This window comes from Musa acuminata, chromosome BXJ3-9, assembly GCF_036884655.1.
Source record: "Musa acuminata AAA Group cultivar baxijiao chromosome BXJ3-9, Cavendish_Baxijiao_AAA, whole genome shotgun sequence".
NCBI classification, from domain to species: Eukaryota; Viridiplantae; Streptophyta; class Magnoliopsida; order Zingiberales; family Musaceae; genus Musa; species Musa acuminata.
In genome coordinates, this window is record NC_088357.1 from 48457501 (window position 1) to 48482432 (window position 24932).

The 24932-nt window shown below is 42.9% G+C and overlaps 4 protein-coding genes across 6 annotated transcripts; all 4 read right to left on the reverse strand.

Moving 5' to 3' along the window:
• Positions 1–1697: 1697 nt before the first annotated feature.
• On the reverse strand, positions 1698–10076 carry LOC135649664 (fatty acyl-CoA reductase 3-like). Of its 3 annotated transcripts, none has more exons than XM_065168289.1 (11): positions 9942–10076; positions 9737–9840; positions 8212–8414; positions 8032–8132; positions 7757–7949; positions 7506–7667; positions 7342–7423; positions 7001–7267; positions 6793–6920; positions 4082–6708; positions 1698–2319 (listed from the first exon to the last, which is right to left on the reverse strand). In XM_065168289.1, exons 1-10 carry the CDS (start codon positions 10018–10020, stop codon positions 6555–6557), a joined length of 1473 nt encoding a protein of 490 aa, XP_065024361.1. In that variant the 5' UTR covers positions 10021–10076; the 3' UTR covers positions 1698–2319; positions 4082–6554. The 3 variants fall into 3 exon arrangements, with proteins under 3 accessions (XP_065024361.1, XP_065024360.1, XP_065024359.1); XM_065168288.1 differs by having other exon boundaries at positions 1698–2322; XM_065168287.1 differs by having other exon boundaries at positions 1698–2334.
• LOC135581134 (ferredoxin, root R-B2-like) lies at positions 1859–2314 on the reverse strand. The gene has a single exon (XM_065167247.1). It carries the CDS (start codon positions 2312–2314, stop codon positions 1859–1861), a length of 456 nt encoding a protein of 151 aa, XP_065023319.1.
• Positions 10077–13790: 3714 nt separating the features above from the next.
• Positions 13791–14357, reverse strand: LOC135649665 (uncharacterized). Its single transcript, XM_065168290.1, has one exon. It carries the CDS (start codon positions 14146–14148, stop codon positions 13873–13875), a length of 276 nt encoding a protein of 91 aa, XP_065024362.1. The 5' UTR covers positions 14149–14357; the 3' UTR covers positions 13791–13872.
• A 9958-nt stretch (positions 14358–24315) lies between these two features.
• LOC135649138 (pectinesterase inhibitor 7-like) lies at positions 24316–24849 on the reverse strand. The gene has a single exon (XM_065167248.1). The coding sequence runs from the start codon at positions 24847–24849 to the stop codon at positions 24316–24318; it is 534 nt and encodes a 177-aa protein (XP_065023320.1).
• Between the last annotated feature and the right edge of the window lie 83 nt (positions 24850–24932).

Sequence of the window (24932 nt, forward strand, 5' to 3'; positions counted from 1 at the left end):
ATGCTTTGGACAAATGGAGAGCAGCCTGAGGTGGGGTCATCCAAACCTTCCTTTTTGGACTATTGGAACTCTCGACATATCTTATCTAAGCATTAGTTCATTTGTCATAGTTTGGCCCGCAAGGAGTCATCCATTGGTTTTGTCAATTGGATCTCCGATTCGAGTAAGGTTGAGCCCTAATGTAACGATGCATTGAACTCTATGGTCGGGGAGCGAGGTGCCCCTTCTGCTAGTAGCTCAATGGGTCAGAGACGATCCTACGTTATCGATGTTGGAATGGTTGCAGGAACCTCAATGGGTGTGAATGCTAACGGTGGTTGAGACATCAATCGTGGTTGCGATGACGACATAGTTTGTTGAGCTAGTTGGGGTAGGAGTGAGGTGATTGCCTGTATCATGCCCGTGATCACTTGCACTTGGTGTGTGAGGTTCAAGAATGTTTTAGCGGGAACAACAAGGTGCCCGATATTCATCTTCAGAGGTGAGAGTCTTGAGTTGTTGAACAAATACCATTAAAGCCTTAGCATATAAGCGAAGGTGGACGCATCCACCTACGGAAAAGAGGGCAACTGCTTGCCTTGTCGAAAGGTGCTATGGGTTAAGGGTAGAGCTTCTTCACTAGAGTGCTCATTGAGAGGATTCATAGACGAATGTTCCTGCAACATTCAAGGCCCTCCTTTTAGTGCAAAAAATGTTGAGGTGAAGTACCATCGATAGTGGAGTCAGTCCAGCTTGACCTGACTCGAATGCGTAAGGATGTTCGAGGAACCCTCGTGGCGGCCTTAGTGCAGTTGAGGCGGCTTCGAGGTGGTCTTCACGTAACTCCAACATACTTGAGATGGTCTTGAGGTCAACTCGAGGTGGAATCTAGCTTCTCGATGGATTCTTACACAAAGGCCAACGATGGAAGGAGTTTTTCGACCCAACCCCTCCAACGCTCAAGTTAGTTCGAAAGCCCACCCCACCCTTTCTTGACATTTTGTCTATGGGAGCGACAAAGAGGGGGACATGCCTAAATGATATCCCATGGACTATTGTCCATGAGGGCCGATAGGCTATAACCACCCCCACATCATCGACCAATGGAGGGTGATTCGATTCTTTTCTTTTCATATCAGTACTAATGGAGTGATTCATTGGTCGACGAAGATTGACTATCAAAATATTCCATAATATGATTAAGTACTAGTAGATGCAAGTTAGTGGATGGATAGTTCGAGTTGATCTTTTTAATACCAAGATGAGATTTGGTTCTAAAAAAGAGAATGCTGATGATGCTAAGATACTGGGCGGCACCTGATTCAGCCTGGTCTTCTTTTGATGTGTTCTTTGCGATCCGTGTGATCCCACGGAGTCCCCAGAGCAGATTCGTATACAAATTATTCCGACAGGTAGAGCGAGCCTGCAATTCCGAGTCCAAAAAGAAAGCGTAAATTATCTCATAACAAATCCGTATTGCGTAAGACTGGAACTTATTTTGACAGGTGAGAGAGAGCCCATATTGCCTTTTGTGTTCCGACAACACAAATTTCATACTGAAAGGGAGCTATTGGAAACGGGAGAGTATATCATTAGGAACACGTGCACTAATACTGCCATCCATAGAACTCTGTACACTGACTAATACTGCTAAGTCGACCAATTCACATAGGTCTAAATAATCGCTGCTAAACATAGAATGCGTGAGACACTTGATGTCAAGAAATCTGAACATAAAGTAGTGCAATATCAGCAGTAGTAGTACCGAGCTTATTGAAAGAGGCATGACCCTCTGGACAACAAAAAAAAAAGAGGTTAAATGACAGATACATACGTCTGATTCATTCCGAGCACAAACAGAGAAAGGATGCCAATCCGATCAATATAGTTCGCCTTCTTTGTGAGTGTAGATGACGCATTCTGATCTCGGATAGGAGACACAGGTCAGGATATAACCCTTTGACATCTGTGTTTCATCGAGGAAGGATCCATCCGACTGATCGACATTGCCCGACACCAATTGACCAGCACACGTCGAACATGCTCCAGCTCGGCATGAGTATGGCAGCTCCACTCCTGCATCCTCGGCTGCATCCAGAATGTAGCTATCATCTGGAGCGTCGAACTCATGTTCCTTCCCCTCCGGGTCGATGAGTTTCACCTTGTAGACTGCCATAGCACATGCCCTGAAGCGGTTGGATGTCCTCAAGGATGATGCTTTTGAGATACGCTTCATGGAGCTCAGTGAGGATGGGCTTTTGATCAGCAAAGAGGTGCGCTGGCATTTGGTGTTGCCTCTCAGCATGCATACGGGTGGAACAGTAACAGTTGACATTATGCCTGCTGGAGATTTCCCTCCAAAAGAAAAAAAAAAAAAGTTGTCTCAAAATTCACCATTAAAAACCATCCAAATCAGTCTTATGACTCAAGAAATGGCCCTCTGATGCAGACTGACTATAAAGATTTAAAGATGATAAATAAATGTGTTGAACAACAAACACTTAAGAAGTAGACCCAAGGAATTCCAGTCTAATAGTTAAGTTATAAGGGCATCTAGAATTAGATCAAGGAACTTTCTGCATGTCCGACGATAAATCATCCATGTCGTGGGAAGGCTAGAGTGGGAACCATCACAGAAATACACACAACTCCGTTTAATTATTTACTGATAACCTAACATTCGACCCACAAAAGTAGCAATATCTCCATCTTTCTAACCTTTCTCTACTCTCTGAGCTCGCCTTCAATTTTGAATGATTGTTTAACCTTTTTATTTAATTTACAAGTGTGGGTGCACTATGCTACCAACGCTAGACATGCAACCGATGATCTTATAGTGTCTCCAAGAAGTTCATGGCTGGATATTAAATGTACAAGGAAGAAAATAAGAAGCAAGTACATCCTAACTGATATCGACAGTTGAGATCAGCTATGTAAATAAAGAGACAAACATTGGACATTGTCCATCAAGAAGACAAATGTTTCTGGATTGTGATGATAATCTATGTATGACTTTAATGGTCAAATGGTAATGTTAGCTACTGATGCAAATTCTGTAAAAATCTAAAATATCATTAGCTTAGTTATTGTGCAAGATAATTATGCATCTCAAAAGAACCAGAATGCAGTTTTGTGCCACACAGACCACAATATTGTTGTCACCGTAGCCAGTAATTACGATCAAGCAATGGATGACGGTAGGAAATTAACATATATACATGACCTCAATCGCCTGGATCTTTTGTGTTAATCATGGAAGCCTTGTGTAAGATGAAATAGGGAAGAACTTACTAAGCCAACACCACTAGATCAAGAAAAGCACAAACCAGCACTACGAAAACAAGATTCCTAAGCTTGATTCGATGTCAGTTCCCAAGTTAAAGTAGTATGATATATGTTTACGTAATCTTTCACATATGTTTCCAAGTTAAAGCAAAAGTTATCACAACAACGTTATAACAAACGGATCGTTTATAGAAGGCTAAAGAAGTTACTAAAAATCTGCAACAGATCAGTAGGCAATCTTTGTTTTCCATCATTAATCAATACTCAATAGAATACCTAAGTCAACCAGGAAAAGAGCGAGAGCGATGCCCATACTTACAGAATCTAACTCCAATCTCAAAACAATATAATGAGATGTCTTCAAAATGATAGATTTCGACTTATGATGAATTAAGCTGCACAAGGTCTTTCAAAATGATAATTTGTGACACAACTCTCAGGATCACCAGACTATTATTAACTTGTTTACAGTGTCTAAATTCTAAAATGATTACAGTGGAAAGCATATCATATAATAAAGCAAACATCCGGTTCCAACATATCAACAGAAATGAAACGCGAAAAAGGAATAAAAGCAACCATATTTCCAGGAAAAATAAGATAAAATTCAACACATACACGAAATGAACAGGGATTGACGTAGACGTCATAGATCCCGGCTCGAGGGTAAAAACTGCAAAAAGATCGAAGTATAGAACGAAAGAAATCGATCGATAGGCCACAAAAAAAATCGGGTGAACATGATCATCATAGAAAACAAATGCTCCTAACATCATCAACTCCATATCGGAACCCACAGAAACAATTTTTTTTTTACCTGACGACGCAGTGGAAGGGATCGAAGATCGAGAAGACTCTGGCACGTATTAGAGGAGAAAGGGGGCGGCGGAGCAACCCAGGTGAGAGCGTCCCTTCCCGACGTGAAAGGTGGCGATGGGGCTTATTTATAGGGTTTATGATGTCCGGGACGGGCCAAGCCGGGCCGGGCCGGGCCCGGCTCGTGGAGAGCGAGGCAGGACTGGACCATGGGTGAGGATCCTCTCCAAGTAGAGGTATCCGACTTTACCCCGGATCCACGCACTTTAGATGGTGCCCGCATCAACAGACGGTCGAGATGTGGCAATTGGAAGGATGAATTAGAAGTCACAATTGAAGCGGATCGGCTATGAATAGGGCGGTGACAGTGGACTTCAGCACTGGTCCTATGTTTCATCCACGCGTTTGTAGTGACTCGCATTTCCCACCTGCCTCGTGATTTAGCATCAAGCGGGACACGCCACTGCCGCCAATGACAGATCAGGTGGAAACGGCGGGTGAATCATGTAGCCGGTAGAAACAATTATCTTAGTCGGCTCTTAGTTTCTGGTGGCCGGCCTTTTGGACTCCTCAAGAGGCGAAATGCGATCTTCTATGTTTCCGACAAAGACGATTACATGGAAAAGAAAAAGGAGGAGACGGGAGCGAGTTGAGTTCCGGCTAGTGGATCGTTGCACAGGGAGCGACTCTTCGGTGGTGGGTAAGGGCAGGGTCACCGTCGAGATGGGTGTGGCCCCCGCGGGCGGGGCCGCCACTTGCGTGCGTCAATTGGTTTTGTCGATTCCAGCCATCGCTCACTCCGGGTTGCGCGCCGGTAGCCATTTAACTCCTCGTAGAAGAGAGGAATTGCATTTTATTTCCTCTTTTCTAAATGGTAAATGAGGAAGAGACAAATATATTTGATGGTAAAATCTGTAGATAATGTCTTGCTGAGTCGAGACACAAAATGATTATGCTCAATTGTACTACCAAACTCTTCGACTTAATACTATGTTGATTTAAAGCTTCGAAGTTATGAGTATCCTTAGTACTATATGCAGTGGATTCCAAATACGAGAAGTATAGCCGATTGGAACTCAACAGCGCGAGCGAACGAGGCTTCTCTGCCATGGAGAAGGAGATGAGCATAGAGGAATTTAGTATGCCTCGCTTGACATATACAATCAAGCGGGCAACAACGAATATTACAAGATCAAAACAATCACCTTAATCAATCTTCAATCGTTGCTGGCATAATGGTAATGAGGATGCATGCTTTTCTTCTGCAGACCGAGAGCTCTTCGGACGAAGGAAAAAAAGAAGAAAAACAGTGGCTCAAGCACGATCTAAACTCGGAGGTTTTGGCACGAGAAACGAGTGTGTGGTTTCAAAGACCAACACTCGATCAAGAAGAAAGAATGATTCGGGAAGCATATCCAACCATGGAAATCCGCGGAACAAGGATGAGTCGATCGGTCTCAGTTTCCAACTTGCAGGCACGTATTTGGCGGCCGACGACAGTCGTCGACCAGCGCCTTGCGGGCGGATGCCAAGGCCTCCGGCATGAATCTCTCGAACGCGCAGCGATCCGCCCAATCCTTCAACGAGCTCTCTTGCCCCCACGTCTCCGGTATGCAAACACGGCCCGCCATCTCCACCCTGTGCCGCCTCAGCCTCTCCCGTCCACAGTCCTCGAGTCTCTTCCTCGCCTTCTTCGAGGCTGCCGGTCGAGGGCCACCGCTGCCGTCGTCCGCCGGTGACGTCGAAGCGGGATTGACGGGCTGGTCTATCGGAGAATCCATCATTAAGCCTTGAAGAGCCGGTCGAGTCCGGGGCTCCGAGGAGGAGCACGCGTCGGCATCGCAGCTCCTCTGGGGCATGTCCTTCCCTCTCGCTTCTTCCATCGAATGGTGCTACTGCTGCTCGTAAGGAGGAGGATCATGTGGAAGAGGTTTTAGAAGGTGGGGTGGCGAACAAAGAGAGAGAGGGGATGCGTGGGGGAGAGGAGGGCACGTCGGAGCCAAGGGTTTCATGTGGTGCGCGGAGTAGCAACGTGGTCGGTTCCACGCTTTTGTGGAAGCTCCAGAAAGCAGAATCCGATTCCGTGGGCGCTGCTGCTCCAATGGTTTGCCTCCGGTGAACCAATTATTTTGGGGAAAAAAGATAATAATAATAATAATATCATATAATTCTAAGTGGTCAATACGTCACCCATATAATATCATATAATAATAGCATCATAACATCGAATTGATGAGTTATATAGGAAAAATTCTGCATATTTATAGACTTTCTTCTGCAAGCAGTGCTACCATAACATTCCTTTGAATCAAGAAGGTGGGTACAGAATACGTCCGAACACCAGAAGATGTAAGGGAAGCATCCTAGCTATGGTTCGTCTCTGGAACAACATAAATATTTCTGTGGCGTCAATAAATGAGAAGAGATGGAAGAAGTAGTAGAACTGACCAAGTGCACAAGATCCCTTCCATGGTTCATTTGAATGCATATTTAAGGACGCCTGGGACATGAATGCGATAGAAGTAGTCCTCCCAATCGACGTGCTTGGGATCAAAATCGAACATCCAGGCCTCAGCGTCGTCCTTCTTCATTGCCATCCTCAACCTCTCCATGTTTAGGTCGTCAAAGCTTCGAACAAGATAATAATAATCTTTACCCAAGAAAAATAATCTTGTGTGGCCTGTCGAAAAAGGAAAAGACAAAAGAACATACTATCCTCTGAAGAAGGCATAGGGTTCGTAAAGGTCAACGAGATGCATCACGAACTTGTACTTCCGGTTGAGTTCATTGTATCCGCGAGCAAATCGTCCACAGGATAGCAGATTGATGAGGTGCAATACCTATCAAGAACAGACGCAACCATGCATTAGCTATGCGTCGAAATGCGTGGCTGTGGCAGAGCTATCTCATGCTTACTGACCCCCAGTGGCAGCTTGTGTCTCAGGGTCATGTAGATACGGAATCTGGTCATGTTTCTGATGACAGGAACCCTTCTCGTCTTGATGATTCTTCCGTCCTTCCCCACGCGAGGGTTCTCGAGGAAGTAACGATACGCGCTCTGCTCCAGAATGGAGTACGTCATTGGATTTCTCACGGAGGAGCTCATGTGGTAGATGAACTCCGACCGCTGATTCGAGTGAGCCGCCATGGTCACCATCATCGCGTTCACCACCATGTCCCCGGGTACCTGCGTTACGACCAACCTCAGCACGCATCCACTTCCAAGCGAGAGCTTGATCTGATCATGAAGACAGAACGAACCACATCCGCGACGATGTCGAGATCTCCAAACAAGCATGCGATCTTCCCCTTCACGTACCCCATGATCAGGCTGTCGATCGTCCTGCACCACGAGCAAACTGAGTCTATCTCTCGACTCACAGAATCTGGAATGACAGTGGTTCCGCTGGTTCAAGTTTCATCACCTTGTTCCTTCGATCCAACCAGGAAGTGGGTCTCTGTGGACGCTCGTGATGATCGTCGGGCGCAAGATTACCAGAGGCAGATCTCCTCGTAAGTGTCCGAGCAGCATTTCACCCATTGCTTTGGTGCAAACGTAGGTGTTTGGCCAGCCAAAATACCTAGCTCTTTAGGATGCACAAGATGTTGAACGAAGAGAAGTCAGCATGCATGAGATCCAAATGAGTATACAACTTGATGGTTCGGATGAATCCACCTCTTCATCCCCAGTCGCTTCATGGCTAGCTTTTCGACCTCTTCGGTCGCATACTCTGCACGGAGCTCCCTCTTCTTCTTGTCCACCAACCTTAGTTCTGCTTCGATGTCCAAGTAGGAGCCCCCCTTGAGAGTCTCTCCCATGAGAAACTTCTTCTCCAAGATCAGCCCACTCTGCTCGCCAGCTACATAAGCTGGCCACGAGAAGAGGAAGAAGAAGAGATCGGAATCAGCTTATCAAAACGCTATATAGAATCAACTCGAAATGCAACGTACCGGTAGAAACATGGAGGAGCATTTCCAGTCTTACGCATCGCCTCGCAAACTCCAAGATATGCTTAGCTCCGAGAGCATTGATGCCCAAAGACACATCGTATCTGCAAGTGATCAAGTAAAAAAATGGTAAATCAAGGTCACTGCTAAAAATTGCATCATCGAGGATGACATATGATGCACCTGTCGTCGAAGCTGGTGGTCGCTGCTACATTGACGACGATCCCCACTTCCTTCCACAACTTCTCTCTGAGATTGGAGTCTTGGATACCTAAATCTTCCCGGACGATGTCTCCAGCCACGGGGAACACCTTGCTTGCTACAAATGGATGGAATCCATCACCATGTTTGTCTCTTAGAACCTTGAACAGGTCCTTTCCTAGTATCTGGAATGAAAAGATTTTGAATTTGACTATTTCTTAGATGTTTATTAGATGTAAGAAGACTCAAATCGGACTAGACTTTGACTTGATATGAATCTGAAGTCAAATACAAAATATGATCCAAATAGAAGAATAAACATATATATATATATATATATATATATATATATATATATATATATATATATATATATATATGTCTGAATTAAATATAAAATAAAGATTTTATAAATCTCAAAGCTATTAAGCGGAGGATTTTAATACATAATGGAACTCTAACATGGAAATTAAAATAGAGAAGATTTTGCAGTTATAATTTAAACATAGAAAATTAGAATAATAAATCGTATATTGATAAACCAAAATTGAGATAAATGCCAATTACTTGCAGAAAAATGACTGCAAACTTTGGTTAAAAGAAAAAGAGAAGCTTATTGAGGAAAATATATTGAAAATTGATGCCATTTATACTGCTATATATATATAGAACCCACCAATTCAAGTTTGCACAAAATATTCCAGGATTCTGAAGTTTTAATTCAATGGACTTTTAGTGCTTATGTAAACACGATTTCTTGCATGCATATATCATTGCAAGATCAGAAACTTAACATATTCTTTTCTGAAATATTAGAAACTATTCCTGAGTGTGTTAATGTTATGAACAATATATGAAGCTTTATTTATAAAGAAAAGATATCGTTTGTTTTTTTGGTTTTGTATTGTAAGTGTAAACATGATATTTCAAATTTTAGAAGGATACGACCGTATACGACTGTATACGAATACGAGTATCAATGCCTTATTGTCTTGGCTTTGCATTGTAAGGGGAACTATCAATGCCTACACATACGACCGTACACGAATACGAGTCATATACCAGTCCTTAGTTACACAACTTAAACCTACCCGATCGCGTCTCCGCAGCGCGACTTGCGGAGCCCACGGGTGGTGAGGGCATAATGATTGCATTTGTGGGCTCCACAGAACGTGTTCATGAGGAAGCCACCTAATATGGTCAAGTTTTGGGCTTACAGTTTTGGGACGGGGACATTTCCTATCCCTCCCAAATAATGTCCTCAACTAATGTTGGATCACATCAGTCTTCCCCTCGTTAATATTTGTACCATAAACGTTGCACCACTCTCTCTCTCTCTCTCTCTCTCTCTCTCTATATATATATATATATATATATATATATATATATATATCTGAGGTTTGAAAAACTCCTCTATAATATACATTAAAATTGTCAAGCAACTTTATTGAGGAGGAGGAGAGATAAAATTCAAAGTAGTGTCGGCAAGTTGGAGGAGTGAGAGCACCTCAGTTTGCACACGCTGGTTGGCAGATGCGGCATCGGCGGCTCTGACGAGGAGGAAGAGCCTCTTAACCTCCGGTTGAACCCTCAGCACCTTCTCCACGAATACTTCCATCCCAAACCAACAAGAAGACAAAGCAGAAAACACAGAAAGGTCAGTAAACATTGTAAAGCACAGTCTAATGTCAGTGTTTGTCTGAGACGAGTACTTTTTGCCAAGAAGCCAGTGGATCCAGTGATCAGAATGCTCTTGTCCTTCAAGAACTCCAGTATTCTGCTGCTCTCCATGTTACAGCTCTTATCCTCAGAGAGAGAGAGAGAGAGAGAGAGGATAGAATAGGTCACCTGAGGCAAAGTTTGGCATATAAATAGCTGAAGAGACAAGCAGAGGTAGAGTACACGAAAGACTGGGAGTGGTTTAGATACGACGTAAGGGATCAGCCGACGAAGCTGGTGAGTGACCCCGACGACAAGAGGCATTGAATTGGACGCGAGACGAGTTACTCGTGTACCCCAACACTGTACGGGTACTGTGCGACCGTTCACATGCATGCTTCGTCCTTCCTCACTGTTCCTTGGTGCACCTCCAGCTCCAGTTAAACCCTTGCTTCTTTCTGACTCATCTCTTTGGCTCATGACAGACTTCAAAGGGTAACCAATATAATAGCATCATTCCCAGTCGCAAAACGACAGTCTTAATGCATAGCATTTAGAGATAACAATGGTCCGGCGTGGTTAAATTGGATCATGACTGATATATTTTCCTAAGCTGGTCGGGTTTCGTAGTCCCATGCATACAAATGATCACCTATCAAGATATTATGAGGTGGAGCCCGATACCGAGTCGGCAACGACCTACCACGATTTATACCTCTCTTTAAATTTTGTACGCCTTGGTTGGCGATCTTATAGATTTCACATCAGCTCACAAGGAATATTTATGGATGCACAGTTATCACAACTCCAAACCTCGGTTTTAGCAACCAAAGCTCCTATCAATCGAATACCAATCAACTCTTTCAAAGTTGGAGATCTCACCAACACAAAATGAGATGATAAGGAGCCAAATGTAGCATAGTCTTTACAAAAATTTCACCTCTTGACATCAGTTTGCAGGTCTTTGGCTTGCTCATGAAGGTTCAGTTCCTTCACCTACACATATTTATAGAATGACAGTAACAGCTGACTTTCCAGATAAACTGCATGAACAGGTTTGGATTACAAGAAAAGAAAAGTTTAGGTTATCATCTCCAACTCACTTTCACCAAACAAGATTTGCCTACCCATCAAATCCATGTGTAGCTCGGTTTCTTCTCGATCCCAGCATTGACTCCATCAAACAAACATCTCTTTCCCCATTAATGACAAAGTGGTGATCGAGCATCGGTCCAAGCAGGAAGGAGCTTCCCTGCAGACACCTGTAAACCAGCAGCAAGTGATAGGTGCCAAGTGTGGAAAGATTAAATAAACATTAGATTAAGTGTTTGATTAGTACAAGGAGTTCTGATGGAATTACGTTTGGCTATGGCCTTTGCTTTTATGGCTTATGGTTCGTTAATTATGAGAGGGCGGCGGTGATGAATCAAAACTTCCTAGTGTTTGGTGTCCTCTTCTCTATCAATCGATACATCTGTCAACTGATAAAAGCGGCACGAAACACTGGTGCCAAGTTTATTTGTGTGCACTGCGGCAGTAAAGAGTTGAAGATTGCTAATGCCCATTTGAGTACACAAGTGTCCTTTTTTACCTACTGGTGCTAAACTTTCTCAGGCACAGTAGGCTGAGTTCAACTTGAAGACTAGCTTTAACTTGTGTTGGTTGACCTAATTTTGAGCTGTCATTGGATAAACATCATGGTGTCTTGCACTCCTGATGTTGATCTTTTGGCCATTCTTTGTCACCTGCAGTTGTTCAGATGGAAAGAACGAAGAACTCTTGTTTGTTTCTTCTTTCTTTTTTTTCCTTTGATATGCCAAAATGAAGAAAAGAAACGGTCTCTTCCTACACTCTTTCTTCATGTGACCTAGTCGTGAAAACATTTGATATCTCTTATAGACTTGGATCTTCCTCTATAACCATATGGATTTCTGCTATGACTTCTTCCACGTCTTTCTTGTTTTTCAGTAACAAATGCACCAGAAGAAGATTCACCCTATTCTTTCCTTCTTGCATCTTCATTTAGCAAACTGTCTTTAACCATATCTATGGTTAGAGTCCCCTCTGGCGTGGAGTTACAAATAGTCACCACATACGTTTCCCAACTTTCTGGTAAAGAGCTGAGAAGTAATAATCCCTGCATCTCATCATCTATATTCATTTTCATAGCAACCAACTTGTTTGCAAGACTCTGAAATAGGCTTATGTGCTCAATAATGTTACCACCATCTTTATACTTCAAATTTACAAGCCTTCTGAGGAGAGAAATTCTATTTCCCACTGTCTTTTTCGCAAAAAGATTTTCTAACCTTTGCCAAACAACATCAGCTCTGGTTTCATCTGAAATATGCTCATGCAAGTTTATATCCATCCATCTTCTAATATAGGCAATAGCTTTTCTATGTTGAACTTCCCATTCTTCATCGTCCATAATAAAAGGTTTATCTTTAACCTTGATAGGCTTATACAAATCTTTGCAATAGAGCAAATCTTCCATCAGACGCCTCCAAGTGGAATAATTTGATGAGTTCAATTTAATCATACCATCTGACTGCTCCATTTCAATCACACAAGAAAACTAGCACCAAACAACCTGATGCTCTGATACCACTTGTTGGGAAGAAACCTGTTAATGCGGAATAATTCTTTCCCTCTTTGTGTATCAAAATAGGTTCCTCATCAAAATACCAACTTGATATTCAAATGCTAATATCAATCAGCACAGCATAAACAATAGAGCAATAAATCAATCACACAGTGAGACCAAATCTTTTTAACGTGGAAAACCCAATGTGGGAAAAACCACGGGACCGTAGTCCACCTCAAACTTCCACTATCAATAATGATGATAACAGGTTTACAGTAGGTCTTCTCTAGAATAACTAGAGGATCAGAATAACATCAAGAACGTAGATCTTGGCTCAAGAATACCATATCTTCATCACATAGGTGGATCTCCTCCAAAGAGAATTTTAGGTCTCACAGAGTGAATATCGCAGGAAAATACCTTAGAGAGGGTAAACTACAGATCAACACCGTTAGGATTGTAGAGTTTGCTGCAAGGATTCTCCACATAAAATTTGGGCCGAAACTCACATAAAATTTGGGCCGAAACTGACAACGTTTGGCCACCGATCGTCAAGCAGAAAAACTCAGAAACCTTACTTTCTCTCTCTCTTTCTCTCTCCTCTTTTCTCTCTGCACGCCGTCGCTGTTCACTGTGCACGTACACTGCACGCTGCTCTGCGTTTTTCTTTTCACTGCATACCCTAATTTGCCTTACTTCACCTTAATTAGTGATTTGGGCTCAATAGGCCCAATTTGTCCATGCCCACTTATGGGCTGGACCCAACAGGAGGAAACTGGGGATGAGATGCTGCTGCTGGTTTTGGGTTGCTGTTGTTTCCCAGATACGGAGGGCTTTCGGTAGGCACTTAAAAAATATCCATCTACTAAAGCAGAAGCAAAGCCACACGGATCGAAAAATGGTGGGCTCGACTTGCAGTGGGTGCACGAGGAAACTGGGAATCCAGCGACGCAGATATGGATTGTTCTGTCAGCTGGGTTGTCCTGTTTATTTGGTTTTTGCCTTCAGCTCTGGTTAAGAATTAGGGTTCGATCAATATCAATAATGATGCTCGAATTACGAAACAAGTAACTATATCAATACATAGATTCCTTTGTTGGTAACTCATCTGGAATGACGCGAGCTTAGCCATCCATCATTGCTGGAAAGTATTTGTGTGAGTTGAAAACTGTGGTGAAAGTGTAGGAAGTTTACTGTCTCACCGAGAAAGAGAACACTTTGGCGAAGAATTCAGATCGATGGACACAAGGAAAACATTTCTAACATGCTTATCCACGCCATGAAAACGCATCATCCATCATGCACGCTCCAAGAATTCAGAAGAAATGGTTGATGAATATACATCATCAAAGCTGGATAATTTACAGTGGAGAAGTAAGCTGAAGCAAAAGGATCCTCTAATTGGGACCCCAACAGCTCAAGTACATGACTGTTCTCAGCGCCTCCTCCGACTGCTTCCCCTTCTCCGCCGCCGCCTGCCACCCTCTCCTACTCCTGTCGACGGAGGAAGATGTCCTCTTGGCCTGAGACAACGACCCCATGCTGCTCTTCGCCCGCTGCTGTAGGGATCTGACGACGTAGTTCCACCGGCACAGCCCCGCCTGATCCTTGAGCGCCTCCACCGCGCTCATGCTCGCTGCCACCACCACACAAGCCCTGCTTGTACAACCCATCTCTTCAATGCCTCCCGAGTGCAAAGAGGAAGTAGCTTGTAGTTCTCTTCTCTCGATCTGATGCAGCAGTGGGAAGGGAATTGTGTGCAATATATAAGGCCACAATAGTTGAAGACGATTAGAGGATAAGATAGATGGGGGACAGAGGGAAGAGAAGAGTGCCGCTGCTGGGTTTGTGCTTTCCGATCCCTTTTCCCCCAAACCAGGGGCTCTATGCCATTTGCTTATTGGCCTCCACTTGCTGAACTGGACCCAGCGAAGTAGATTGGCGGCGTGTGCGAACGCACGTACCTGGGTGAGGTTCTTCTGACCTGTATGCATAATATGCGTTTGCATATGAGGAAAATATTGGTTTTGATAGGATAAATAATAATCCGGTCAAAACTCATCCCATCATCTTGATTAAAGAAGTCACCTCAACCATAGCTAAGAGAAGGTCTACATGCATGCATTAAAGCCAAATGATATCACGACACAAGAAGCCATCCTCCGCCTATCTCGAACAAGCCAAAAGTCCTAACAAAATATATAATCACAGGTGTCCTACCCTGACGTCATTTAGAGGATGCACTCGTCAACTACCACAATCGATGATCCCTTAGCAGGGTAAAGGACACCCTAACCCAACATTGATTTTACACCATCAATCACTCAGGTATAAAACCTAAGCCCCCAAGTCAAACGGGGGTAGGCAGACTCTATCTCAGCTCTTCTAAGATCTACTAAACCCCCTTTACATACTCTACTAACTTCGGTGTCGGAGGGATCGGGTCGGGACATCCCCCAATGTCGATCGCTTGTGCAGGGCTCATGCATATCTAAGGAGTACCTCGGAGTGATGCTAAGCACCTTTAGACAAGGCCAAGGCACCCCTCGGGATGACCTAAAACTTCTCCCAATAGACAAGTTGCACCTTGGAACGATCGTGAGTCAACTACCATAAGCCAGCAATGCTTTAGAAGTCCACTTGCCACCTCGGCTACTCGTTTGAGTCGCCTCATCCGTGTAGGCACGGACCCCAAGGATGGGTCTACACCTTCGGGATCGAACTAGGTTGTGTTAACTCTCCGGTCAATAGTACTAAGGTAACAACATTTTAGCACTGGAAGGAGGGCCCGAATGTTGCAAGAATGTTCGTCCACAACTTCTCCCGATGAACTATCATGGACTTAACTGAAATTGCCTAAGCCATGAGGCACCATTGTGGCAAAGTCACAGACTTAGCTTGAGTTTCCTAAGTCGTATAACACCCTTACGCTAATTTCTCGAACTTAGCTGAGATTGCCTAAGTCGTAACGTGCCCATGCAATATGCGTCCACAAAAGGTCAATCAATTTGTAACCTCACTCAAGCCTTGAAAGACCTGTAAAAAAGAAAGTTAATTAGTTCAAAAACGAGTGACGAACAAGTCCCCACGTCTCATAAAAAGGGAAGCTTTATAAGCGATTCAATGAGCACCTTATGTGCATGAGAGAAAAGAGAGGAACAAGAAAAACAAGGATTTAAAAGGTTAAAGGAATAGTTACAAGTTTATAAACAACTGCTCACCGGGTGTTGGGTGCGAAGGCAAGTCCCCATCAAGTTAACATACAAACTTATGAAGATTTTTCAATGCCCGACACTACCCCGAAGCTCCATTTTCCTTGGTGCCACTCGGGAGATTCTAGGGTGCTGAGATGGCTAATATTTTAGGTGTAGTAACGGGCTATAGAAAACAACCATGGCACATGAAAATAAAGTCATTTTGGGACAGTTTTGCCTGACACAACGAGTGGTTGCACTATAGCACTGAACCTATTCGAATATATATTTTTACAAGAAAAAACACATAAAACCAAGGCAAAATATGCTGCCAAGCATTTATACATATATGCAAAAGTGACGAATGGTTCGTTGAATGAAGTTGTGTGGGTGTGCGACGATCGTTCGTGTTAGAATGCTCTAGTAAAGAAGCGCTGCCACTGGTACTTGATGCCTTCAGATGGGAAGGACAACTTATCTCCTTCCCTCAGGTGGACACCTTCACCTTGGCACAAACACCAGGATGTCATTGACATTTTGGGACTGAGTGCGGGACACCTACTCAACCCATTTGATGCCTTCCTAAGACTCACCCATCAAGTGCAGGTACTTGTTGGTGTGATGTAGGTGATTGCCCCTCTCCTACCCCAACTAACGCAGTAGGCAATCTCAACACTACGGCCAGCAATCCAATCCCTACTCGCCCACTTGCCTCAAGGAGTATCCCTAGCCAGCTCCCAACAAGTGCCCCCGAAATGCCCTCACCAAGCTGAGGTGGCTCTCGAAGCGTGAATACCCCCGATAATAGAGCTCAGTGCCCCATCATATCGCAAGGTGTCCATGCCCAGATCGGGGTCACAGTTCATTAACTCGATAGAGAATTTACTCAAAGTATAACTTCGGGCCTTGAACCAGCATCTAAACGATGTACAAAAAGAATTTCTGCATTTAAAGGACGAATACGACACCTCAAATGCCTCCCCATTCGCTCAAAGCATTCAAGAGGAGCCCATTTTGGCTAACTTCTGCCCCTCATTGCTAGAGGCCTTCAATAGTAGCTCTGACCCAATGGAGCATACTATAGCTTTTAGGGCTCAGATGTCGTTATTCGACACATCAGACACCTTAATGTGCTGGGCATTTCTCACGACCCTAAGTGGGCCAGCTCGAGAGTAGTATAGTCGCTTGAAACCCCTCTCGATCACCTCCTTCCTATAGCTTGCAAAAGAATTCGAGCACCATTTTCTCGCTAATGTACCCCCAAAGCCATCTGTAGCCATGTTGCTCGGGTTGAGATGGAGGGAAGATGAGCTTCTCTCCTACTTTGTCGATCAATTTATCGATGAGATTCGAGGGATCCCATATGCCCATCCCTCGTTGGTAACCTAGACTTTCATGATGGGTCCGAGGCGTACATGCTTCTTCTAGTCACTAGTGGAAAAAATGCTCACAACCATGTTCGAAATGCTGCAAAGGGCCAATCACTATGTATCCGTTAAGGACATGATCTCAAGTTGATTAGTCAGAAAATATATTTGAAAAATTATATAACAAGTTGATTGATCATAAAATATATTTGAAACAAGAACAGAGATGAGACCAACTATCACAACTCAATTCAATTAAAAATCTAGAAGAAAAAGCAATCAAAGCAACAAGAACTTCAATAAAGGACCAAACAAGATACCTCCCGGACATATGAGTAATACACAAAGTCATCATCCTCCATTATACCATTAAAGCAATAACTATAGTGGCAACTTCAATCCAAACAACTTAAAAAATAACTTCAACTGCAATTATCAATAATTCTGGCATTCCAACAATAATAATCAACAAAAAATCATCTACTAGCTCTATGATAAAATTGGGCACACAATAAAAATTTGTCGATCTGGACCCAAGTCCACTACTACACCTAATTGGCCTTAAGAAACATCATGACTACTTTGACTGCTCATCCAAGTAATTGAATTATTAACTATATTATCATTGGTGATAGTAATAAAATCTCTATTACTCACATTGATCTCACGATACTTAATCTACACAAACACTTTTATACTCAATGATGTTTTATGTATACATCATATTAAAAGGAATCTTATTTTTTTAATTTTATAAATAAAATAATATATTTATTAAGTTTTTTTTTACTTATTTCTTGTAAAGGATATGAGCACAAGGGCATCCTTGGTTCGAGACTAGAATAAAATAACAACGGTGAGTGATCGTTAACTTCATAAATCACCCAACCAATCATTTTTGTTTCAATTACTACTCCAATCGATATGTGACATCATCGCTTTCATCATCCATCATATATTATTCAATGATAACTAATTTCTTATTACTCTCTTTCTATTTCTAAATCAAGTAGAATTGTAATATGCTTGCCTTAGTAATAAAAATCACATACTATCTTTTGGAATGTCTTCTATATTATGCTCCAAACAACTTGAAATTATTTATACTAATGTCTAAGACCTTATCCTAACCAATTCCTTTAATAATTTTAGATTTTATATTATTTTTATAAATTACTTTACTAAATATATATTACTATATTCCCTCAAACATATGAAGTTATCATAGTTTTTACTCATTTTAAAAAAAGTGATCGAGAATTTCTTTCAAGCTATCATTAAAATAATTTACTTTAATGAAAGAGGTGAATACTAAGCTATGATGACTTACCTCTCAACTAGTTGGCTTTGCTCAATGAAAGCATTGACACATAACTGAAACATGTCTCACCCTCATACACTAAGCATCTATAAAGCTAATCTTTTGATCAATAATCTTTCAAACTATAGTCTACCTCATTAACCGTATACTCACATTTAATCCTACAATATTAGTTATTTAAAAAATTATTTTATAAAATTATAAATTTTTAAAAACTCAAAATATTTGATTGTTTATGTTATTCATGACTACATCCTTATACTTTATATAAATTAACACCAAGATCCAAACTTTATATCTTTAATGTTTTAATGTTATAATTCTGAAACTCAAAAGTATCATGTCATATTATCTTTGTTACATCTTTCCCTTTCAAAATCTTGTTCCTTCGTCAATATAAACCAATATATTGAAACGCATAAACTTAATTAAATAAGTGTCACCAACTCTTCACAATTCTCATACTTTCGACAGGCAACCCTGCTTGATCCAAGCCATGAAAACGCATCATCCATCATGCACGCTCCAAGAATTCAGAAGAAATGGTTGATGAATATACATCATCGAAGCCGGATAATTTACAGAGGAGAAGTAAGCTGAAGCAAAAGGATCCTCTAATTGGGACCCCAACAGCTCAAGTACATGACTGTTCTCAGCGCCTCCTCCGACTGCTTTCCCCGCTCCGCCGCCGCCGCCTGCCACCCTCTCCTCCTCCTGTCGACGGAGGAAGATGTCCTCTTGGCCTGAGACAACGACCCCATGCTGCTCTTCGTCCGCTGCTGCAGGGGTTTGAGGACGTAGTTCCACCGGCACAGCCCCGCCTGATCCTTGAGCGCCGCCACCGCGCTCATGCTCGCTGCCACCACCAAACAAGCCGTGCTTGCACAACCCATCTCTTCAATACCTCCCGAGTGTGAGTGCAAAGAGGAAGTAGCTCCTAGTTCCCCACTCTCGATTTGATGCAGCAGTGGGAAGGGAATCGCGTGCAATATATAAGGCCACAATGGTTGAAGAGGATAAGATCATTGGGGGACAGAGAGAAGAGGAGTGCGCTGCTGCTGGTTTTGTGCTTTCCGTTGCCATTTCCCCGATACCAGGGGCTAATGCCGTTTGTTTATTGGCTTCCACTTGACTGAACGCGACCCTGCGAAGTAGATTGGCGGCGTGTGCCAATGCACGTACCTGGGTAAGGTTCTTCTGTCCTGTATGTATAATATGCGTTTGTATACGAGTAAAATATACGTTTATACGGTGGTATTAATATATATATATATATGTATATATATAAATATATATATGAATAAACAATGGTTGATAGAATTAAATGAGAGATAAAAATAATAAATAAAAAAATATATCATAATTCCATTTCATGAACATGCACAAACTCCATAAAAATTTCACCATTCACTGCAAAATCTGTTCATCGTAATAGAGATGATAGAAACCTCAACAACAAGTAATTGCGTCTTATTTGGGTCCCCAGCAGTCCAGGTACATGATCTTGGCCATGGACTCCTCGGTGCGCTTGGCTCTCTCCACCGCTCCCTCCCCTCCTTTCCTCCACCTATCGATGGAGGAAGACATCCTGTTGGTCTGAGACAACGGCGCAATGCTGTGCTTGGCACGGTGGTGGAGGGACCTCAGCGCGTAGTTCCACCGGCACAACCCTGCCTGGTCCTTGAGCGCCTCCACCGCCGCCACGCACGCTGCGACCATCAACGAAGTCTTGCTCGCCGAAGCCATGCTTGCTTGTTACTGCTGAGCTGCTCTGGATCTCCGAGGAGATGGCAGTGAAAAGGGCTTTTGTGTGATCTTGGAGCTTTGGGTGGGTGATCGACGACAAGGAGGGAGAAGAGCCGCGAGTCCATATAAAGCGCAGCTGGCAGCTGGCTTTTACCGACAGGGATACAAAACTGTGGATGAGTTGCAGCTGGGTTTTGATTCCCAGCGATGGAACACGAGAAAAAGGTTTTGCTCGGCTTGCTAGGTAGTGCAAAACCATGAAACTTGTGCGGGCACCTGAAGTAGCCATGGACCGAAACCAGCAGCAAAAATGGTGGGTTTGGATCACGGTGGACTGAAACCAATATGCGAGTGAAGGCGGTAAACCACCGCAGACAGCGTGCTCGGCACGAACTCGATTGCCTCGGTCACGCGGCGTCCTCAAAGTCAAGCTCACCTGTCAATGTTCGACGGAATGACAAGCGACCCTCGGCCGACCCACCACACGACCAGCTGAAGCCAACCGACGCAATGGTTCGGCTAACCGTGTTGAGAAAATATTCATGAGATCAAAGTATGCTTGACAATAATCGTATATTTTCTTATTAACACGAAGATTCGGATTGATGACAGAGCCTACCTTTACGATAGCTCAATTCGGTCATTTTAAATCGTAGCAAGCGTCCATGCACACCTCAGATCGGTGGAGAAACAGGTAATGCAACCTCACATCCATGTGACGATGAGTCATTGCGTCTCCTATCGTTGACTTGCATAATAAACCGACACAAACAGACCTTGAACGAGGCGAAACTCTTCTCTCTCTCTCTCTCTCTCATTGTGGACTCGGATGTCCACAGGAAGGTGTGTAAGCCATGGGCGACGCCAGAACGAGTTGCCTTCAAAAGTACACAAGGCAAAGCATAATTTTTGTTCGTAAACAGGGAGTAATAAAAGGAGCAAGTGGGTTGCTGCCGGTGGATTAATTCAAATAGCGGCTGATACAGTAGAATAAGCACGTTGTGGCAGCTCTTGCCGAGCATTTAAGCTCGAGTCTGCCGCAACAGCGGGGCGGTCATCAACAAAAAGGAAGAAGCATGTGCAAGGCGCGGGACTGCAGGTGGGAGGCTACCTTCCGGTCGGTGCAGAAGAAGAGCGCCGGGAAGCTGCAGGACGAGGCGAGAGAGGCACAGCGGTCCCCCGACGGCGCGCCGGGTAATGCGGGAGCCGCCTCGTTTGGCGGGGAGAGGAAGAGGAAGGGCACGGTGGCTGTGAGGGAGAAGGAGAGGGCGGAGATGGCGATGCAGTTGATCCTCTGGGGGCCCAACTAGCAGTGTATTTGCTTGCCGATTAATATGCTTCCTTGTTCCCTCGACCTATCATAATTCTTTGTTTTGGTTTGCCATCACAAATGATTTCTTGGGTGCTCATTTGACAAACCATTTGATTTGATTTGATTTGATTTGATTCGAGGCTTGTGTGAAGTATTTTTTTTTATTTAAAGAAAAAAATGGAATTAAAAGCTTTAATAATGAAGTCGAAAGAAATAATCCATAATTTTTTTATATATATATATATAAGGAAGGACCTATGGACTGAATAATTTTATCATACTACCACAAGTTGATTATTATGGGTCAACATCATATCTTGAATTAATTCTATAATTTTTAAAAGGACTTTGATTGATGTTCATTCCCTTTTCTCGTATCAATGTTAATGATGGAAGAACCTTAATTGTGTCTTTCTCTAATAATAAAATTTTGAAATATCTTAAATTCTTAGATAGGAAAAGAGTTTTGGCCCAAATTGATAAATCATTTTCGACCCATATCACTTTATAATAATAATTATAGGATCGTGGCTAATATCCTTATAAACTGTATCAAGGCTCACATTTATAATCTCATTTCTGTTGAACAATCTGTGTTCATTAAGGGTAAAAGTATTTACGATAATAAGTTCTCTACTCACTTGATAACTCTAAAGGTAAATATCATTTTATTATGATCAAATTGGATTGAAAATTCTTGTATTTCTTAAAATAATATTAAACAAATGGTACACAAACTCTGACCTTTTTATCAAATCTTTAAATGCATCTCATGTCCTAAGTTTAGACACATAAATGTTTCCACCCGCATAAACAAAAGTTTAAAGAATATTTTATGAAATATTTTGTCTCTATAAAATATTTCATTAAATACTCTGCCCCATATGATTAGGTATAAAAACACATCCTTAAGGTCTGATCTTTTTTGACCACTTGCGTTTGTATTCGAAGACTTGAGGTTACTAACTTAAGTGTTAGATGGGTTAGGTCGGGAATCCTTTCTCAACCTTGATCATTATGCAGGTGACACCTCAGGAGCTCGACGTTTTCACTTTGGAGGCATCTTTGACAACTTTGTGCATATGAGTCTGGCCTATGTCAGACTGACCAAGATGTTAATAATATTTTTTCTTATCATTTTGGCACTAGAAGGGTGGTCTGATGTTATAGGAATGTCCACCTATCAATGTTCCTAATGCGTGCTTGAGTGAGGAGGCATTGCCCTCGACTCACAATATTTTTACTCAAGAGGGGCAACAACTATCCTTTTCTGTAAGTGGATGCATTCACTTCGGTATAAACGCTAATGCAATATTAGCATATATTCAATGACCTGAGTCTTTTATCCCGAGGGCAACCCCGAGTCACTTGGTCATCCCTGCTGAGGTGTCTTGAACCTCACCCAACAGGTGTAGATGCTAATGGGCAAGATGTAAGTTGTCGCTTCACTCTTGCCCTGTCTAGCCCAACTGTTGACACCACTATCTCAACTCAACTGCCACCGGCACTGGTGCCCGTCAAGTCCCCCCACCCAATGTAATACCAACATCTCAAGAGCACCCAAGGCCCGTCGAATCGTCAACCGACGGAGCACCCCACTCCTCAACTGTGGAGTTCAATGGACTATCGCACCACTATTTTACTTCACTTAAATTCGAGACCTAGTTAATAGATTTGATGGATGATTTTTTGAGGATCCAACTATGATAAATAGATTGACATTTGGAAGAAATGTGATGAAAATTCCAATAATCTATAGGAGAAGGACCGACCAACCCCACCTTAAGTCAGTCGCCATTCACCTAAGACATTCAAGAGAAGTCGATCCTGCCCAACTTTTGCCTCCCATCATTGGAGGACTTTGACGATAGTATCGACCCGGTGGAGCACATCGTTGCTTTTCGTGCTCAAATATCATTATATGACACTTCATATATCATAATGTGACATACTTTCTTGACCTTGTTAAGAGGCCGGACACAAGAATGATACCCCCATATGAAGTCGCTCTCTATCAGTTCTTTTGTTTAGCTCACAAGGGAGTTCTAACTTCACTTCCTTGAGGTTGTGCACTCGAGGTCATTTGTGATAATGTTTCTCATATTTAGGCAAGGGGAGGAGGAAACGCCCTCAGACTTTCTTGCTCGATTCACTTGTGAAATTCAAAGCATTGAAGATGCTCATCGTCACTCGTAATATAAGTCTTCTTGATGGGACTCAAAGTCTTCTCGTCTTTTCTGGTCATTAATAGAAAGGTCACCAGCGACGATACTCGAGGTATTCCAAAGGATCGATCAATATATTGCCATTGAGGGAATGATCTCAAGTAAATGCGAGGAGATATGCAAAAAGCCAAGATAAGAGCAACTACAATTCGCCCTAACCCCGAGGTCACCGCGACGAAGAAGAAGCGAACAACCCAAGTTGTATTGCCCGAGGTCTAAACAAACCCCTCGAATATGACTAGAATTAAAGTACTTTTGTAGATAAAAGAGAAGGGACTCTTAAAAAACTCTCAATCGATGAAGATTCTGTTATGTTTGTGATTCTTTCGACTAGCGGTCTTCCATACTCAATATAAATTACATATACTCAAGCTATTTATAATAATTTAATTTAAAAAATATAGGGATATTTATAAGAATACATACATATTATATATATATATATATATATATATATATATATATATATATATATATATATATATATATATATATATATATATATATATATATATATATATATATATATATATAATACACTACGAAGAGCCAAGTGAAACGTCTTCAAAGCTATTTAAGCGAAGCAAAAGTAATTTATGTAAAGCATGATAACAAATCAATAAAATGGAATTATTTTATGAGGATAAGACGAGTGTTAGAGTGATCGTGTGATGATCACTTGGACAGAGGTTCGATAAGCCCCAGTACAACATTGCACAGATTCGTAAACTCCGTATTCATCTCGGTGAGGGTAGCCTTATCCGGCAAAGCCACGTCCCGACACGCTTCCGAGCACGTCTGTGCGTCGGCGATAGCCGCGCTCACCCACTTGTTGACGTTGGCGTATCCTTTATCTTCCATCGCTCCCGTGGAGTCGTCCAGCTGCTCCACCGCGTCCACGTAGGACTCGGAGCAGTCGTCGAGGCACTGGTGCCACGACGAATCGTTGACGGCCCCCTCCAGACCCTTGGAGACGTAAGTGGAAGCGGCCGTGGCCGACTCCGCCGCCACCCTGATGGCGAGCTCGGCCAGGCCATGCTCATCGGTGCTTTGGCTCTCCGGCTTCTGGGACAGGGACTCGACGCACAGATCGGGGAACGACGTGCGGCCGCATGCCTCCTGGATTACCGACGCGGTGGTGCTTCCGGTGAAGGATGCGATGGCGAGGACGAGACAGAGAGGGAGGAGAAAGGATCCGATGGCCGCCATGTCTTTTAGCTACCACCTGTTTCTCCTTGTGAAGAGGGGCAGAAGCTGTGTTTTATATAAGGAAGGCCCGCGTCGCAGGGGAG